Below are 17,975 nucleotides of genomic sequence, written 5' to 3' on the forward strand. Positions count from 1 at the left end.
TGTGTCCACTTTTTCTCATGGGACTTAGCTCAGGGATGGCCACCAGCACCTCTCACCACCCAAGGCGTCTGGGTGGGGTGATTTGAGGGCACCTTCTCCCATGCCTGAAAATGGAAAATAGATCTCACCAAAGGACCCCTTTTCTGTAACCACAATTCCAGGGTCTTGGCTTGGCTCCTAGTCTGTGTACATATTTGTTTACGTTGGAAAGAATTCAGTCTCAAGCAGCATTAAAGTAAAAGCAGCCTCTTTAGTGCTGTGACACTATTAAAAGTTCTGTACTGTACCTGCGAGGGTCAGATGCCCTTACTGCCAATGACGTGATCACTCTTCTGGACTCTTCCAGCCACAGTGAGACTTGTCTTACTCCCTGGGTGTCCGTGTTTGTGCCACCCCCTTCCTCCACCAGACCAGAAGCCTTTTAAGGGCAGGGACAGTGTCCAGTCATAATGGCAGCAGTGACAAGGACAACCACCACCCTAACTGACCTTTATTGAGTATGCTATATGTCAGGTTCTGTCCTAAGAGTTTTCTGTACTACGTCACATTTAATATTCTCAACAATCCTGTGAGGGAGGCTCCAATACTATTTTCTATTAATAGATGAGGAAACCAAGACAAGTCCAAGGTTGCACAGCCAGTGAGTGGCACTGGTTGATGGACTGATTGGTGAATGAATCTGAGAAGCCCCCATGGTTTATTTCTAAGAATCTTTTTTCAGGTGCAACCATCTGTTGGTTGAATGACGAGCTTAAAATAATATGTAGCGAGGGTCCATTAATAGTGGTTTAATAAAATCTGAAAATCCAGGAGCTCACCCAATCTAACATCACCCACTTTATTTTTAAAATTTTTATTGCAGTATAGTTGCCTTACAATGTTGTATTAGTTTCTACTGTGCAGCAAAGTGAACCAGCTATACATATATCCCCTCGTTTTTGGATTTCCTTCCCATTTAGGTCACCACAGAGCATTGAGCAGCATTCCCTGTGCTATACAGTAGGGTCTCATTAGTTATCTATTTTATACATAGTATCAGTAGTGTATATATGTCAATCCTAATCTCCCAGTTCATCCACCCCACCCTTCCCCGTTGGTAGCCATACGTTTGTTCTCTACATCTGTGTCTCTATTTCTGCTTTGCAAATAAGATCATCTATACCATTTTTCTTAGATTCCACATATATGCGTTAATATATATTTTTCTCTTTCTGACTTACCTAACTCTGTATGACAGTCTCTAGGTCCATCCACGTCTCTACAAATGACCCAATTTCGTTCCTTTTTATGGCTGAGTAATATTCCATTGTATATATGTACCACATATTCTTTATCCATTCCTCTGTTGATGGACATTTAGGTTACTTCCACATCCTGACAATTGTAAATAGTGCTGCAATGAACATTGGGGTCTTTTTGAATTATGGTTTTCTCAGGGTATATGCCCAGTAGTGGGATTGCTGGGTTGCATGGTAGTTCTATTTTTAGGTTTTTTTTTTAAAATTAATTAATTAATTTTTTGGGGCTGTATTGGGTGTTCATTTCTGTGCGAGGGCTTTCTCTAGTTGTGGCAAGCGGGGGCCACTCTTCATCATGGTGTGCGGGCCTCTCACTATCGCGGCCTCTCTTGTTGCGGAGCACAGGCTCCAGACGCGTAGGCTCAGTAGTTGTGGCTCACAGGCCCAGTTGCTCCGCGGCATGTGGGATCTTCCCAGACCAGGGCTCGAACCCGTGTCCCCTGCATTAGCAGGCAGATTCTCAACCACTGTGCCACCAGGGAAGCCCCTATTTTTAGTTTTTTAAGGAAACTCCATACTGTTCTCCATAGTGACTGTATCAATTTACATTCCCACCAACAGTGCAAGAGGGTTCCGTTTTCTCCACACCCTCTCCAGCATTTATCGTTTGTAGATATTTTGGTGATGGCCATTCTGACTGGTGTGAGGTGATACCTCATTGTAGTTTTGATTTGCATTTCTCTAATAATTAGTGATGTTGAGCATCTTTTCATGTGTTTGTTGGTCATCTGTATGTCTTCTTTGGAGGAATGTCTATTTAGGTCTTCCACCCATTTTTTGATTGGGTTGTTTTTTTGATATTGAGCTGCATGAGCTGTTTGTATATTTTGGAGATTAATCCTTTGTCCATTGCTTCATTTGCAAATATTTTCTCCCATTCTGAGGGTTGTCTTTTTGTCCTGTTTATGGTTTCCTTTGCTGTGCAAAAGCTTTTAAGTTTCATTAGGTCCCATTTATTTATTTTTTTTATTTTCATTACTCTAGGAGGTGGGTCAAAAAAGATCTTGCTGCAATTCATGTCAAAGAGTGTTCTGCCTATGTTTTCCTCTAAGAGTTTTGTAGTGTCCGGTCTTACATTTAGGTCTCTAATCCATTTAGAGTTTACTTTTGTGTATGGTGTTGGAGGCAGGCAGTGCTTGGCTGGGTCTTGGGCAAGGTAATGCTGGAGCCATGCTTTTCCTTACCTGGTGAACATGCTCCAGTCTTTATTACACTGGCTGAAACTGACCATCATCCTGGCCGGAGCTCTGGTAAGTCTGAAGGTCAACTGAAAACTTTGTATAGCTTCTCACAAAGAATTATCAGCTTGTCCACACACAGGAGCAAATAAACTGACATGAACAGCTAGCTTGTGTATATATTTTAGCTATATTTTATGTATACATTGTAATATATACATTATAATTTATATAATATAGTTGAGATTATGGGACATGATTGAAATGTTGGAACCTTTTATACCTAAAAAGTATAAGATAATGGCTTCCTATTGCTTTAATTTTGTATCTATATGAGACGATGGATTTTCACTAAACTTATTTTTTAAATTTTTAAAAAATTTTATTGAAGTATAGTTGATTTACAATGTTAATTTCTTCTGTACAGCAAAGTGACTCAGTTATACATACATATATATATTCTTTTCCATTATGGTTTGTCATAGGATATTGAATATAGGTCCCTGTGCTATACAGTAGGACCTTGTTGTTTATCCATCCTATATATAATAGTTTGCCTCTACTAATCCCAAACTCTCAATCCTACCCTCTCCCTTGGCAACCACAAGTCTGTTCTCTATATCTGTGAGTCTGTTTTTGTTTCATAGATATGTTGGTTTGTGTCATATTTTAGATTCCACATATAAGTGATATCATAAGGTATTTTTCTTTCTGAGTTACTTCACTTAGTATGATAATCTCTAGGCCTATCCATGTTGCTGCAAATGGCATCATTTCATCCTTTTTTGATGGCTGAGTAATACTCCATTGTATGTATGTACCACATTTTCTTTATCATTCATCTGTCGATGGACATTTAGGTTGTTTCCATGTCTTGGCTATTGTAAATAGTGTTGCTATGAATGTAGGGGTGCACATATCTTTTCAGATTATAGTTTTGTCTGGGTATATGCCCAGGAGTGGGACTGCTGGATCATATGGCAACTCTATTTTTAGTTTTTTGAGTAACCTACATATTTTTTTCCATAGTGGCTACACCAATTTACATTCCCACCAACAGTGTAAGAGAGTTCCCTTTTTTCCACACCCCCTCCAGCATTTGTTATTTGTAGACTTTTTCATGATGGCCATTCTGACTGGTGTGAGGTGGTACGTCATTGTAGTTTTGATTTGCATTTCTCTTTTTGTGATGTTGAGCATCTTTTCATGTGCCTATTGGCCATCTGTATGTCTTCTTTGGACACTAAACTTATTGTGCTCATCATTTCATGATGTATGTAAGTCAGATCATTATGCTGTACACCTTAAACTTATACAGCACTATATGTCAATTATATAATAAATCTGGACAAAAAAGGGGGCAAAAAAGATAATGACTTTCCTGAGTGTGCCCTGAAATATGTGATTACAATTAATATAATGAGTAGAGACATACTAACATATTACTGGTGAAGGCATCCCAGCTCAGTAAACCTGAAGTTTGAGAACATTAACAATCAGGTGCTGGGCTTCCCTGGTGGCGCAGTGGTTAAGAATCCACCTGCCAGTGCAGGGGACAAGGGTTCAAGCCCTGGTCTGGGAAGATCCCACATGCCACGGAGAAACTAAGCCCATGTGCCACAACTACTGAGCCTGTGCTCTAGAGCCCCCGCGCCACAACTACTGAGCCTGCGTGCCTAGAGCCCGTGTTCCACAACAAAGAGAAGCCACCGCAATGAGAAGCCTGTGCACCGCAACGAAGAGTAGCCCCTGCTCACCGCAACTAGAGTAAGCCCGCGTGCAGCAACGAAGACCCAACGCAGCCAAAAAATAAAAAAACTAAATAAATTAAAAAAAAATCAGTTGCTAAAGTAATAGTAATATTTGTACTTTACATCAAGTCACATCAAGTCAAGTTAAATATTGGGAGGGGGCAAAAAATAATGATAAGCAGGTTCCTGAGATTTCTTACAGTCAATTCATAATCTTGGTATTATTTTCACTAGCTTTTCTCCTGATTTTTTAAATGAATACATATAGTGTAATGTTAGCTAGCATATTTCCCTCTAGACCAACAATATTTTTTAAAATTGAGAACTCAAAAAAACAAAAACAAAAAAACCTAGTGATAAAGGCATTTTATTTCTACTTTACTAATACTGGAAATTAAAAAAAGAAAGTAATAAGAGCCTGTCTGGTAAATGGGGGTGGTGGAAACTGCATCTGGTTTGCTTGCTGTCAGCCAAACCTTGCTAAGCCATGGAGAAGAGGGGTCAGCAGGTTACACGGGAAGGCACCATACTTGCGATGAATTTATCAGGAACTCACCATGCATCACCCCAGAGCTTTCAGAAAAGCAGAGCTTAGGTTGCTTCCATGTCCTGGCAATTGTAAATAGTGCTGCAATGAACATTTTGGTACATGACTCTTTTTTTTTTTTTAATTTTATTTATTTATTTATTTATTTATTTATTTATTTAGGCTGTGTTGGGTCTTCGTTTCTGTGCGAGGGCTTTCTCTAGTTGTGGCAAGCGGGGGCCACTCTTCATCGCGGTGCGCGGGCCTCTCACTATCGTGGCCTCTCCTGTTGCGGAGCACAGGCTCCAGACGTGCAGGCTCAGTAATTGTGGCTCACGGGCCTTGTTGCTCCGCGGCATGTGGGATCTTCCCAGACCAGGGCTCGAACCCGTGTCCCCTGCATTAGCAGGCAGATTCTCAACCACTGTGCCACCAGGGGAGCCCACATGACTCTTTTTGAATTATGGTTTTCTCAGGGTATATGCCCAGTAGTGGGATTGCTGGGTCGTATGGTAGTTCTATTTTTAGTTTTTTAAGGAACCTCCATACTGTTCTCCAGAGTGGCTGTATCAATTTACATTCCCACCAACAGTGCAAGAGCGTTCCCTTTTCTCCACACCCTCTCCAGCATTTACTGTTTGTAGATTTTTTGATGATGGCCATTCTGACCGGTGTGAGATGATATCTCGTAGTTTTGATTTGCATTTCTCTAATGATTAATGATGTTGAGCATTCTTTCATGTGTCTGTTGGCAATCTGTATATCTTCTTTGGAGAAATGTCTATTTAAGTCTTCTGCCCATTTTTGGATTGGGTTGTTTGTTTTTTTGATATTGAGCTGCATGAGCTGCTTGTAAATTTTGGAGATTAATCCTTAGTCAGTTGCTTCATTTGCAAATATTTTCTCCCATTCTGAGGGTTGTCTTTTCGTCTTATGGTTTCCTTTGCTGTGCAAAAGCTTATAAGTTTCATTAGGTCCCATTTGTTTATTTTTATTTTCATTACTCTAGGAGGTGGGTCAAAAAGGATCTTGCTGTGATTTGTGTCATAGAGTGTTCTGCCTATGTTTTCCTCTAAGAGTTTGATGGTGTCTGGCCTTACATTTAGGTCTTTAATCCATTTTGAGTTTATTTTTGTGTATGGTGTTAGGGAGTGTTCTAATTTCATTCTTTTACATGTAGCTGTCCAGTTTTCCCAGCACCACTTATTGAAGAGGCTGTCTTTTCTCTACTGTATATTCTTGCCTCCTTTATCAAAGATAAGGTGACCATATGTGCATGGGTTTCCATCAACAGATGAATGGATAAAGAAGATGTGGCACATATATACAATGGAATATTACTCAGCCATAAAAAGGAACGAAACTGAGTTATTGGTAGGGAGGTGGATGGCCCTAGAGACTGTCATACAGAGTGAAGTAAGTCAGAAAGAGAAAAACAAATACCATATGCTAACACATATATATGGAATCTAAAAAAAAACAAAAAAAAATGGTCATGAGGAACCTAGGGGCAAGATGGGAATAAAGATGCAGACCTACTAGAGAATGGACTTGAGGATACGGGGAGGGCGAAGGGTAAGCTGGGACAAAGTGAGAGAGTGGCATGGACATATATACAGTACCAAACGTAAAACAGATAGCTAGTGGGAAGCAGCCGCATAGCACAGGGAGATCAGCTCGGTGCTTTGTGACCACCTAGAGGGGTGGGATAGGGAGGGTGGGAGGGAGATGCAAGAGGGAGGGGATACGTATACATATAGCTGATTCACTTTGTTGTACAGCAGAAACTAACACACCGTTGTAAAGCAATTATACTCCAATAAAGATGTTAAAAAAAAAAAAAAAGAAAAAAAGAAAAGCAGAACTTTCAGAAAAGCAGTTTGCATCTGGTTACATGTTTACTTACCATGCCCGCAAAGCCAAAACCTTTTAACTTGGTAATGGTTACGTTTGTTCTTTGACTAGGAAGTAGTTAGAGGGACAAGGTACAAAAAATAATAAGCATGCAGCCCTTTATTTAGTTTTGCGAAGTCTCTGCTTATAGTTCTGTATATTACATAACTGTGTTATACAAATACATTTATTTACAAAAACACTCTAGCTGTGCAAACTTGTTGCTTTTTAAAAATGTCCAGGAAGTTCCATTTCTGCCCACCCCAAGATATATTTTTAAAGCATGCATAAAAATTAACTTTGGTGTGGGAAAACTACTCTATGTGCTGTCACATACAGTATTTTTGGTGTCTATTTATATATTTACAAAAATTGATCAGTTTACAGAACCGTACAGAAGTGTACATTCTAGAATCCACAATGCAATAGTGTGGGTTACCAGGTCTCAGAAAACAAAGGAAGGATTTAGATACTGCAAAGAAAACAACTAGAGAATCCCAATATGTTAGAAAAGAGGAAAAAGAAACAGAACAAAACTAGCTTGCTTGGGCCGGCAAATTATTATACATAATTTTCATGGCAGTGCAGTAGGGTTGATAATTGCCTTCTACATGTGCCTCTTGTTGGCTTGTGTAGAAGTTCATTGGCTTATTGTCTAGCACACTACTTTCAAATGTACAATGCTACAGTATCAAAATGTTTTGGCAAAAAAGATCTCGAAAGGAACCATGAAGTTTTGACAAAAATAGAAATCTGTAATAAAGCTAAATAACACTAAAATAAAAGGAAATATTATAGTATCTGTTTTACAATTTGTATAGTCACACTTGTGTATTTCTCTGTTCACGTCTAGTCTCCGTAATGAAAAATATTTTTATACAAAACATACTAAAATTCTGGAATCATACATGTTTTACATGCTTAATACATTTTTTTTCTTGTCTCACCACACCCTTCTCTCCTGCCATACTCTGTTTTGGTAACACATGCTTACTTCATTTAACAGGTATTGAATAGAGACAGTAAACACTATGTAATTATAACAGCAACAAAGTAAAAGAACAAACAAGCTTTACTGAAATCTATTAATCCAGTATTTAGCACATACTTAGCATTAAACCTCAAACAGTACAGCAATACGTTACATTCTCTTGTGAAAACACTTGTCGAAGACTGTTAAAAAAAATTTTTTTTTTTCTTAAATGTAACTCCGACTTGTGCCTAATAGGATTTGGCCTTTAAGAGGTTTCCTTTGCTGTGGATGGGGTGGCTTTGCTTGAACTTCCGTTCTGTGCCTTGTAGCTGGTGAGGCTAGGAGTGTGGATGGTCCTGATGCTCTTGGCACCTTGATTCAGTGAAGCTGGGGAGGCAGGGGAGGGCGGGGAGGAGGAGAAGGAAGGAGGGGCTGCTCGGCCATTCTGAGTCTGCAGTGAGAATGAGAGATGGTGACCTTTACCTGTATGAGCGGGGCTCTGAAACTTTAAGGAGCCATTAGAGACAGAGGGGATGAGGGAGGCAGAGGGAGCAGATCGTCCTGTTTGGGGGCTGAGAGGGTTAGAAGGAACCGATGGTTTAGTAGTGGGTGGATTAGGGAAGTTAGAGCTGTCACCACTAGAAGAAGGCAGGGAACTGCTTTTCCCAGAGCTGAGAGAAAGGGCTGGAATCTTAGAAGCAGGCAAGGAGGGGAGAGTAGGCTTACATTCCCCACCAGCTTTCTTAGCACTTCCATTAGCCTGCAAATAAAGATGGCGGGAGACAGTCTGTCAGAAAGCTGGTAACACCATCAGTCCACAGGGTCTGGCAACACAGCCCTTCTGAGAATCATTAAATCAAAGACACCAAACCAAACCAGTTCAAGGCCTGAGCTAAGTCTTGTCGTGCTGTACCGGACCTGGGAGAAACCCCCAAAGTGCAGAGCAGAGGATGCACAGAACAGGGAAGAAGGAAGAAGGGCGTTTGTGAGAACAGGCACATCATTCTACTACCGTCTCCGGGTGCTGGGTGGAGACGTGAGGGTTGCGTGAGGGCTGTTATTGGGGCGGGGGTGAGGCATCGTGACGGGCTGTTAATGCGCCTCTAGTGTGACGCCGTCCACGTACACGTTAGTGCTGGCGACTTTCAGGGCAGCTTTGTCTGTCTCGGTTTCCCAAGGTGTTCTGATGAACCACTACACTCCCCCAAGGAAAGCCACCTGGCCTGCCACCTGGTGTTAACAGGTCAACTTTAGAGTCACACAGTAAAAGATGTTTTATTGCGAGCATGCAAAAGAGTGGTGAGAAATTCAACAGAGGCTTTTAGACTCTCTTCATGCCCCCAGATCCAGGATGTCTACGTAAACCGTATCTTACAAAGAAAAATGCAATATTTGGTATAAACTAAGTCAGTGACTTGCTTCTTAAGCGCAAGAGTGTCCATCCAATATTGGGTTTAAGGTAAAACTACCTGACGATATTGGCGGGGATCCTGCAGTTTGGACTGCTTGCCAGGTTTGTCCAGGCTGCTTGGTCTGTTCTTGGAACTCATGGGAATCGGCATCCTGCTCGTCTGAGGGGTTCCAGTGGAGCCCTGTGGGGAGGAGCAGCGAGGGGGGGGAGAGAGAGGACGCGTGTCAGTGGCTTATCCCCGAGGCCGCCCCACTGTGCGCAGAGAAGCTCAACGTGAGAAGCCACAGCCCTACATGCAGGACAGATCTAGGAGACGGACATCAGGAGACACCACTGGGGTTAATTCGAAGAATCAAACAGAATAACACTGCTCCACTACTGATCAAACGGATTTTAATGTGAGTATCAGAGCAATCACTTCAACGGCAAATGGCTGACCCAGCATCCTTGCGGTTTTCCCAACACCAGTCAGCAACAGAGATAAAAACAGAATCAATTAGCTGTTAGACACCTAGTTGTTGTTGTTCTGAAGGCGAGGGAGAAAGTGTGAGAGAAAGGATCATTGCGAACAGATAACGAAACAAAACAAAACGAGCCACCTGAAAGGAAGCAAGTAAATCACAAGACACCTTTCGCTAATGGTGATTATGGCAGATTTAAGAAAGCAGCTGGCTCTTTTCATTTTCCATCAGACCAAGATACCTTACGTGAAGCTGAAGGTACAGACGAGGGGGGCTCTAGGGCAGTGGGAGCTTCATCCAGGACTACCAAGGACTGGGGACAGGCCTCCTGGGCCATGTGGGACGAGCTTGCAACAGACTCTCTGTTGGAGGAACACGAGGTATCACCTAGGGCTTTGGGACTCATCTCACTGATCGTGTTTTCCAGCTGTTTGATGGTCTGCTCCAGGCTGTCCAGCGTTCTGTAGGTATTTTTTCTGATTTCATCAGTTCTCGAAATCGGAGCTGTGCTCTCCAGACTGGGCTGCCCTAGCCTCCTGAGCATACTTTTAGGGGTGTCTTCGGATTGAGACCCACTGATCTCGAATCGCTTGGCTTCTCTGTGCTGCTTCAAAGTGCCATCCTCTTCCTCCTCTTCATAGACCACCACCTGCAACGTCTTCTTCCCCGTCTTGGTTCCCGTGCGAATGGCTTGCGTGAGAGCGGCAAGCTGCTTTTTCGGGAATTTGAATTTGAACTTTTTCTTGGGGTTTTCAAACTGGTCATCGGTCGTGTCACCCTGGCTTTCTGAACTTGGAGAATCGGCTTGGTTGAACTTGCTCTGCTCGGTTTTATTCACTTCCTGTCCTCCTGACATTCCGGTCTCCGCTGAAAGGAAGTGTGGCTGGAATTTACTCTCAGTCTCCCGCCCTGCTCCGAGGTTGCCCGAGGCCCCCTCCTTAGGAAGCTTTTGGGAAGTGTTATTCTGGACCACAGTATCTCCACTCTCCTCCTCTTCCTCTATCTTTTCCTCTGTCATCATTCTCTCCAGTTCCTCATCGCATTCCTCAAATATGGTTGAAAGTCTCTTGTATGCGGACCGGATGTCCATGGGTTCATCAAAGATGATGATCACGGGTTTCTTGTCCAGGCACACGACCGGTTCTTCATTGTCCGTGCCTTCTTGCTGGGAAGTTGTCTCTTTTTTGGCGTCAATGTTGACCGTCTGTACATCTTCCCCCTGTTTGCTCACTATATCGCGGACCTCTCCGCTGGAGAGAACTTGGACCGCGGTTTTGGTGATCATGAAGGCAATGTTGTCGGTGGTTGCATTCTCCTCAGTGGGAGAACCTGGTGTTGACTCCCCATCCTCATCAGGCATCACGTTAGCATGCCTCGCTCCCTTCGGTCTTAGGACAACTTGGCCAAACTCTGTCATGGGAACCTCTCGGTCTTGAGTTTTGACATCACGAATAGTCGATTCGGTTGATCTAGTGGGAGAGGGAAGGTGACACTTATCTGTATTTTCTTGTCCTTGCTGACTCACCCCCTTTGTCGTCCCATAATTCATCTTCTGATTCTCAGTGTCAGATACAGGGTACGGCAGCCCTGAGATTTTAGGTCCTTTGTTGATTTCATCTTCTAATGAACTAACGCCAGAGAAACTAGAATTGACCCTAGACACATTTTTCTGGGAATAGTTTCTACCGTCTCTAAGTAAACTCTTAGTGGATATGGAACTTTCCTTCATTAAGATGTCAGTTTTGTATTCTGATGTTCTTGCTGCATCAGAAATACTATTCTCCATTCCTCTTTCCCACTTAGGATGGTCACTAGGTATGGGAGCCCCTGCGGTAACCTGGGAGGGAGAGTGGAGGAGGGAAACCACACATAGTGATCAGAAATGGATCTGCAAAGGAAGGGAATTAATCTGCATGGTATCAGTTGGAACACAGATCTGGTGGACTCACCTTCCAGGATTCCATTTGGGGGCCATTTTCATATTCAACATCAGATTTCCGTACGTCTTCGTGGAAAAATTCCAAATTCTGGTAGAATAGTGTAGGACATGTTACTCCACAAAACCACACCCCCCCAAAGTGGACTACAGCTAGACTGTTTCTTTAATTACACGCCCAAAACACGCGGGCCAAGCACATTCGTTACACACCAGTCCAAAGCCTACAGCTCTGTTTACCTTGGGTGGCTTGGTTCTCCAACTTCCAAAAATGCCCTGTGTTTGCACAAGATGAAAATCTCAATTAGCAAAATATTTCAAGGATTTCAAATTTTGGTGGGAGGAGCAGCTAAGAGAATAAAGGGACCAGTTCTGGACCAACGCCTCCTCTTTCCAACATCTGATTGTGAGCTTAGCCGACTCTAAAACCAGAAGAGTGGCATGGCATCGTAGAAAGCACAATACATGAGCAGGCAGATTCTGATTCTAACCCAGATCTGCCACTTAACTGTGTTATTTTAGGCAAGTCATTTCACTTCCTTGGGCCTCAGTTTTCTTGCTTATAAACCAAGGAACTAGACCAGGAAAGTTTTCACGTCTCTGCCAACTAGTTATTTCATATTTCAGCCTCATCTCTGCTCTTGTTTGGGGATTGTCCTATAACGACTCTGCATTGCTTGGGTATGGTACTCTGAGATTGAAAAAAAAACCCATTTTTCCCTGGTCAAATCACAGATTTGAAAACATACTTGCAGTTTGTACTTAAACTTGCCAAGTAAAGTGTCAAAATAACCTTCAAACTCATCGTAGCCAAGATGATCAAATCCCAATTCAGAGTGACAGCGCTCCCCATGCCGCCAAGATGTCATGTAAACATTTACAAAGCAGACATTTGAGGCTCAAGTGGCGACTGTGACGTCATGATTCAGCTTTTTTTTTTTGAAGAGACAAGAATTTTAAATATAATACCCATTAACAAAGACTCTAGCTTTCATCCATGAAGATCTGGGTACTCTACAGTTTTTCTGCTTGGCCCTTTGGTGGTACAAACAAATCAAAACCCTTTAAAATGGTTTCTGTTTGACCTAGAAATTTCAATTCTCATTTCTGGGTATTTATACCAAATAGGTAATTAGGTACAATATTTTAACTACGTGATTCAGCTTTGATTCTCTGTGTGCTCTGATGCAGAGGAAAGATGCATTTCTGAGGTTCTCACCAAGATTCAGAAGGTAAGAACCCAGCAGTGAGAACCGGGTATGGAGAATGCTCCACCAGGCATGGGTGTATCGGTAGCCTCGGGCCCTGCCACCATGCTACCACTAGCCATGCCTTGTCACTTCCAAGGCACTGCTGCCCTTTCTTCTTGCTGTAGAAGCCCAAGAGGAAGAGGTGATTAGAACAGGATGGGACACGATCCCAAGAAGGCTGTTGGGTTAAAGCAGTGACAACATAACGAAGCGCAAGAACCCAGGCCCCACCAAAGACAGCCTAGAGCGATCCTACTGCCTGCTTAAAACCAGAAAGAATGTCTGTACACATTCAAGCAATAACGCACAGAGACAACAAAGTCAGTATTAATCACATGGAAATATGGCACAGGATCCAAGGTGCATAGCCACCAAACACCTCCTGTTTAACTTCCCCTCAGCCGCATCAGGCCCCAAACAAGAGCAACGAGATTCAGCTGCTACAGTGGAACAATATAATCTCTTTGGTGGGATTTTAAATTTGGAATCAACAACTAATGCATCAAGTAAAAGTTGCAAGAAGAAAAATAAATGAGGTTTCAGCTTAAGGTTTCAGCTCCAAACAGGGAGTCAGCATATCGTGCTAGGACCTGAGTGCGACTTTACCCTTGAGTCAAAGGAGGACTTGGCATCTGCGGGGCTGCTCTTCTGCTGGTCTCATTTATTGGGGGGTTGGGGCTGACATCTGTTCTGATTGGCCAGGGCCCGTGTCATACCCATTGTTAAATATTTCAAATGCCACCCAGCAATATATGTTATTTTAAAACAGATCTAGTAGCAGGAATCCTCCAATGGAAAGTCACTAAGATAAAGATGTCAAGTGTACGTTTCACATGACCTAGCATTTTTGGCACTGGGCTAGAAAAATGAAGGCATGGATCAAAGTAAGTGCATCAACTTTGTCCAGGGTAACTTGTTCACGGTCGTCATGTAATCTCACAACGATACCTTAGGTAGTCTTAGATAGTCAAGACTCTGCAGGAAAGGTAATTAAGCCTCATTAATATCTGTTTTGGAGCCCCGAGATTTGGGTTGTTCAGACAACTGGTGAAGCAGGGACCACATGCATTTGGGCAAGAAACCAAAATTAGAAACATAAGTTATAGAATAATTGCATAAAAGTAAGTGCTAGGCTAGCACTTCATAATAAGAGGAAAGAAACTTTAAGAAACATTTGAGTTATAGAAGGGTAGATGAACAGCCCAGGAAGAGGTTAATAATGACAATAATTTGGGGACAGGTCTGATAGTCACGGTTATTATGAAGTAGATCAGTCTGCTGAGTATAATTATCCAGAAAAAGCATCTGTAATTAAACCTAGTGTTAAATGCCCTGGTGTTGGGCATTCAGTACAGACCTGCTTAGTATCTGATGGACCCTTGATTGAGATCAGTGTGATCGATGGAATATGGATTTCTAATTGCAGGGCAAGAAATCCCATGCAGCTTTTTAGCAAATTAGCAAAATTCTACAATGAGATGATGATTGTCTCCAGAGGGATCTTCGAGAAGCTCCGGGTCAGTGTTCAAAAGAAACGGTCACACTGGCCCAAGTACAGCACATAACTCAGGACCCGCCAGGACCTTCTGTGAATTGGCTTTAATAAGGCCACAGAAGGAAAGTCCACAGACTGAAGAAGCAACGTTATTTCCAGTGTGATGATCATGGTTTCAATTCCCATTAACAGGAGGTTTCCCTCACAAGAAGGATTTATCAAGACAATCTCCTAATCTCTCCTGTGCCTAGAGAGCCCCCATCCCCATCACCTGGTTAACAGCTTCACCTGCCAGATCCGTGGCAGGCGGAGTTTACACGAGGGCTCTGGGATTGCCGGGAGCCAGGGAGGAGCAGGTCAGCCTCTGCGGCAGGGCTGCACGGCTGAGAGCTGTAAGCCCCGGGACTGCATCCCCTGAAGGACTGTGCTAGAATAGCCCTCCGACTGTGTGATCCTGTATCTTTCACTGAGCTGACTTACATCTGGACTGAGGTACCTACATGGAGTGACTACTGGGCTATATATTATGGCTGATTCGTTTGACTTTATTTAAAGGACGCTAGAACCTTTGAATTCTAAGATACAAGTTCCTGGCAAAAAATGTTAAGACTTGAGTTGGTCATGATAAGCTTTTTACCCTGAAATTTAGACAGAGGCTTCATTTAAATAAGATGGCTCTATTTCCAAAAATCACAAAAGCTCTAGATTCAACTTACAAAGTTGAGGTTCAAATATGCAGGTTAATCTCTGCTCCTTAAAGTTCTATGTCATGATAGTGACCTTTGTTTCAGAGCCTGGACGTCTGTTTGGAAGCCATGAGAATGCCACAAAGTATAGTAGCACTAAAACGATACTGAACTTACTATCTTGGAAGGTACACTTTGAGAATTTCTAAGAGTAATAACAAAAACTCTTTTGGCATCCTCGAACATGTGTGCAAATACATGTGTGTTTGTTTCCATGGATACACCTGTGGATGGCAGGTAGACAGCTCTGCTGTGTATTCTCTTCCTGGAATCTAAAGCTTTCACCTACTTTTAATGTAGATGTCTTTGGTCCAGAAGACATGTTACAAATTAGAAAAAGTGCTACCTACTTGGTTGATGTTTCCATTTGTTCCACCAGCATTGTTCTAGAAAATCTTGAAAGGTGTATGTATATCTTTGGTTTGGGAAGATAATGCCTGAATTCTGCATACACTGTTGTGTACTGTGCACAGGAACACAGCATCCGCTCAGGAAACCTGAGCCAGAGATCTTTGGTGAAGCCCCAAGCTGTGTCTCCATTAGTTTTAAAAAAAAAAAGAAAAAAAAAAAAGAAGGGTGAGGAAAAAAGAGAAGGTACAGAAGCTCAAGCACAGAGCGGTATTAGTGTCAGAGCAAGGAAAGAAGGACGGCCCACCGGGCGGCCAACGTGTAATTGCCACGTTACCTTCTTCTCCTTGGGTAGGGCTGTGGCCCCCGGCCTAGTGTCTTTAACGTGACTGTCAGCCCGGGACTGCTCAGCGTGACTGTTTGAATTTACATCCATAAAGGAACACTTCTGGAATGCCTAAGGAATTAAAACACTGAGGTTAACAGGGATCCGAGTGCAGCGAGAAGGTCAGAGGGAACAGGCAGGGAATCCAGAGGATCTCCCGGTCGAGACCCCGGCCCGGTCCTACATGCGGGTCACGCCAGGGCGTCAGCGCCCTGAAAACCGGCTCCCCATCTGACCTCAGGTCAGCAAAGCCCGGGGCAAAGGCTTCCTTATTTTCTGGTCCAGACTGAGATTAAATGGATAGAGCCTTTGAAAAGAACGCCCCTTCCTGTCTGGGTGAACCTGATTTGCATTTAGTAGGGCTTCTTTTAAAGGGCTTTGACCTTTAAAAAATGCTGAATATGTAAATGAATTAAGAAGAAGCTATTTTTTTTTCCTCTTCATTATAAAAGGGCACAAGATATTGCAAACCATTAAACCTTAAAAGGAAAGTAATCCTTAACAACTCGTTGTCTGCAGTAGCAACAAGCTCCTGTGCTCTGGGTGGCTCTGACGCTCACGGAGAATGAAGCAAGCTCTTTAGCACGCAAGGGATTCTGAGCGGCCTGGGAGCTGCCTGGCCCCCGAAGACTTGTCTCTGAAAACTAATGATGGATCGTAGTTATAGGAGCCCAGGGCCACTCCTGTGAACCCTGAGTGAGGGAGGTCGGTTCTCAGAGAGAAAGCATCTGCTGCGTCTATAGGGCAGAAAAGAAGTGACAATATATCTGATCGCGAGAGCAGGAGAGACGGCGACCCAAGCAGCGAAATGTCCTGAAATCGGTGGTTCTCAATCAGGCTACATGACATCCAGTTGAAAAAAAAATACTGTTACCCAGGCCTCACCCAGAGCATAATTAAATCAGACTCTCTGGGCTGTAGGATTTTTTTTTTTTAACTCCTCAAATTATTCTAATGTGCAGGCAGGATTAAAGAGCAGTTATTGAAGTGAATAATTTCAACTGATCGCCTATTTCCTTCATGTCAAATACTGTCATTTGGAAATAACTGCAGGCCCAAAGAATACCCCATGCATTCCCCAGGTGAACATTCCAGCACAGGTTTAAAAATACTAGCGGAGCGGATGCCTGGGACCTTCCCCGGCCTGCTCTTCCCTCCCTCTGCTGGCTCCCGGTTCCCCCCCTTAGACACCCACCCCGTCCTCGCGGCCCCTGGAGGTGCCCGGGGCTCCGCTTGCTAAGGCCACTCGGCATTTCCGTTGGGCTGTTAGACCCTGGACTCGGGAGCCTGTGGTTTCTTCTGATGCCTGGAGACGCACAGCAGGAAAGCTGTTCCACGATCACACTCAGGGGGCTGCAGCTGCTTCTTGTCCTGCCTCAGAGGGGCTGGGGGGGGGGGGGGGGGGTTGTCTAACTCGAGAGCCTGCAAAGGCTCCAGCATGGCCGCTGGCCGACTCCCTGATGCAGCAGGCTGGCTAATGGGGTTTGGTTACCTTAGGGTTAGAGTACTTCACTCACCACTGTTACCTGGCCACCAATAATATAACAAGAAGCCAGATACTCTGCCTTTGTAAAGCTTTCAGTCAAAGAAAGCATCAAAGATATTTAGATTTCAGTGGAGGGAAATATCCTCAAGTGATGGGCTCTGAGTGGCTAGAACAAAAATTACTTCTCTCGGGGGGCTAGTGCAGGATTATTCACAAGCTTAAAAGCCTCACTTCTTTATTAGTGCTTGTTCACCTTTCACAAATTAGAAGTTATCTAGTGCTTAGTCATCCATTTGAAACAAACCAGGTCATGATTTATTTATACCATGATTTATTTATTATTTATACCATACTTTATTTAATATTGGAGTATAATTGATTTACAATGTTGTGTTTCAGGTGTACAGCAAAGCGACTCTGTTACACGTATACCTATTTTTCAAATTCTTTTCCCATTTAAGTTATTACAGAATATTGAGTAGAGTTCCCTATGCTATACAGTAGGTCCTTGTTGATTATTTTATATATAGTAGTGTGTATATGTTAATCCCAAACTCCTAATTAATCCCTCCCCTGCCGCCACCTTTTCCCTTTGGCAGCCGTGAGTTTGTTTTCTTAGTCTGTGAGTCTGTTGCTGTTTTGTAAGTAAGTTCATTTGTATCACTTTTTTTTTTTTTGATTCCACGTATAAGTGGTATCATATGGTATTTGTCTTTCTCTGTCTGAGTTACTTCACTTAGTATGATCATCTCTAGGTCCATTCATGTTGCTGCAAGTGGCATTATTTCATTCCTTTTTTATGGCTGAGTAATATTCCATTGTATATATGTACCACCTC

At 43.0% G+C, this 17,975-nt stretch overlaps 1 protein-coding gene across 4 annotated transcripts in view; it reads right to left on the minus strand.

The window, feature by feature from the left end:
* Positions 1-7,884: 7,884 nt before the first annotated feature.
* The window catches only part of KIAA1217 (KIAA1217 ortholog), a 325,759-nt gene continuing 315,668 nt past the window's right edge, over positions 7,885-17,975 (minus strand). The window contains exons 17-21 of one of the 4 annotated variants that reach the window (XM_036844417.1): positions 15,604-15,723; positions 11,441-11,518; positions 9,733-11,328; positions 9,089-9,211; positions 7,885-8,379 (exon numbers count right to left, since the gene is read on the minus strand). In XM_036844417.1, coding sequence (XP_036700312.1) covers positions 7,885-8,379; positions 9,089-9,211; positions 9,733-11,328; positions 11,441-11,518; positions 15,604-15,723 — 2,412 coding nt within the window. The remainder of the gene's footprint in view (positions 8,380-9,088; positions 9,212-9,732; positions 11,329-11,440; positions 11,519-15,603; positions 15,724-17,975) is intronic. The other 3 variants (XM_036844418.1, XM_036844419.1, XM_036844420.1) reach the window with 3 other exon arrangements.

Source organism: Balaenoptera musculus, chromosome 2 (genome assembly GCF_009873245.2).
Source record: "Balaenoptera musculus isolate JJ_BM4_2016_0621 chromosome 2, mBalMus1.pri.v3, whole genome shotgun sequence".
NCBI classification, from domain to species: domain Eukaryota; kingdom Metazoa; phylum Chordata; class Mammalia; order Artiodactyla; family Balaenopteridae; genus Balaenoptera; species Balaenoptera musculus.